This window comes from Rissa tridactyla, chromosome W (genome assembly GCF_028500815.1).
Source record: "Rissa tridactyla isolate bRisTri1 chromosome W, bRisTri1.patW.cur.20221130, whole genome shotgun sequence".
Lineage (NCBI taxonomy): Eukaryota > Metazoa > Chordata > Aves > Charadriiformes > Laridae > Rissa > Rissa tridactyla.
Window position 1 is genome coordinate 9,231,770 of NC_071496.1, and position 1,791 is coordinate 9,233,560.

General features: G+C 38.6%; 1 protein-coding gene across 1 annotated transcript; it reads right to left on the reverse strand.

Annotated features, from left to right (window-relative positions):
* Positions 1-211: 211 nt before the first annotated feature.
* Positions 212-1,084, reverse strand: LOC128901956 (mitochondrial nicotinamide adenine dinucleotide transporter SLC25A51-like). Its single transcript, XM_054184157.1, has one exon. It carries the CDS (start codon positions 1,082-1,084, stop codon positions 212-214), a length of 873 nt encoding a protein of 290 aa, XP_054040132.1.
* Between the last annotated feature and the right edge of the window lie 707 nt (positions 1,085-1,791).

Below are 1,791 nucleotides of genomic sequence, written 5' to 3' on the forward strand. Positions count from 1 at the left end.
AACTAATTACCTTTCACACTAAGCAGCCACTAACAATATCACCCATCTCCCTACTGAAATGTAACTGCTGCTTTGAATTCTCTCCAAGTTTCATGGTACTTCATGTTATTCACAAAAAGTTCCATAAATTAATCTGTTCCCAGAGACTAAGTGACCTCAAATATACAAATACCCAAGTGAATAGAGAGGCTTCAAAGGAAGGTAATGTTTTTCATAACAGCTTTAGCAAGAATTCATACGTTGCATTGATTATGCCCCAGGACAGGACAGAACGATGGTAATTCAGATGGACTCCTCTGAAAAGATGCATCAATTTTTTATCACGTTCTAGCCAGATTGTCACAAAAACTTTTGAAAAAGACTGAAATTCACCACCAATTTGAGATTGCATGCGAGCTTTTACAACATTCATTGGGAAAAATAAGGATCCCAGCATGGCACCCAACAGCCCTCCGCAGATAAAGTCATTGACCAAGTGAGTGCTATAAGAAGTTGCTTCAGGCAGACATTGTTTGATAGGTCCTCGTAGACCAAAGAAGAGGATGTTACTGCTTCCATTCCGGAGCAGAATAGGCACCAAACCCCGATAATATTCTCTAATCCCATAGACTTTTAGTACCTTGAAAGCCTGGTAAGTGTTTGTAAATTTGTCATGATGTTTGTAGTCCTGAAGCAAAGTCTGGACTCGTTCAAAAGGCGTAAGAAGGGCTTCCATGGTCCCTGCAAGCACTGCTGCCATGCTGCAAGTTAGAAGTTCAGGTGCACTTGTGTGACTATGGAGCAAGGAGGAGAAATCTTCATACAAGCCAAACATTAGAGCCAGGGTGGTCGTTTTTTGCATTAATGGAGGAAGGATTCCACGATAGAGATTTCGAATTCCATCTTTCTGCAGCTGATGTACTGCATCCTTTGTTTTCAGGCCATACAATTGTTGTCGAAAGAGGACCTTCTGGATGGGAAAGGTGACTGCTATATTGGTGAAGGCTGCACAATAGCCACAAAGATAATGTTTACCAGAGCTACCCTTTATGTGATGGCTGATATCTTGCTTTGAATTTGTTGGGACACAATCTTGTGAATCCATCTTTTTTTTCCCCTTAATATATATCTTAGATTTCTTTTCCTATGTCAAAAAAAGAAAAGAATGTGACCAAAATGGCATTTGACACAGCTTTTTTAGTTCACACACATCATGTGCACACTGTTCAACATCACACTGTTCAACATTTTACATCCTGAAGGAACTTCATTAAATTCAGTGGAACACTGTGACAAATGCTCCGTCTGATAGATGACACAAAATCCACAATTTTCTACAACAGATCCAAGGACCTGAAAAACTAGCCATTTTTTTCCCTCCCTTTATGTTTTGCTGATTAAAACCAAACTAAATTATAACAAATAGACATATGAACCTGCCCAGTGCCACATTACAGCTGAAAATGTCAGGGAGAAATAGTAAGTTTACACATTATGTTGCCAGTACAGTATGTCAAGGAATTCAAATGCCGAATGTTCTGTTCTAACACTAGCAAGATATGATACAAATTACCAAGGTTTTGGAAAACACACACACTACACACACCTTAGCCTTACAAATTCTGATGATTCCTGCCTGTATTTCCCTGTGGCAGACAAATAAGAATTTTAATGATCAGCATTAGTTTACTATAGATAAGTAAAAGAATATAGAAAAGCTAAAGAATACATTGAGCTCTGCTAGAGCTAAGATCCTGAAGGACGCGGTGAACAGAGTTTCATTAAATAAAACATAGAATTAGTCCTTAATAG

What these genes read in the sequence shown, in the direction of transcription:
- LOC128901956 (XM_054184157.1), bottom strand. Translation starts at nt 1,084, where the DNA reads ATGGATTCACAAGATTGTGTCCCAACAAATTCAAAGCAAGATATCAGC.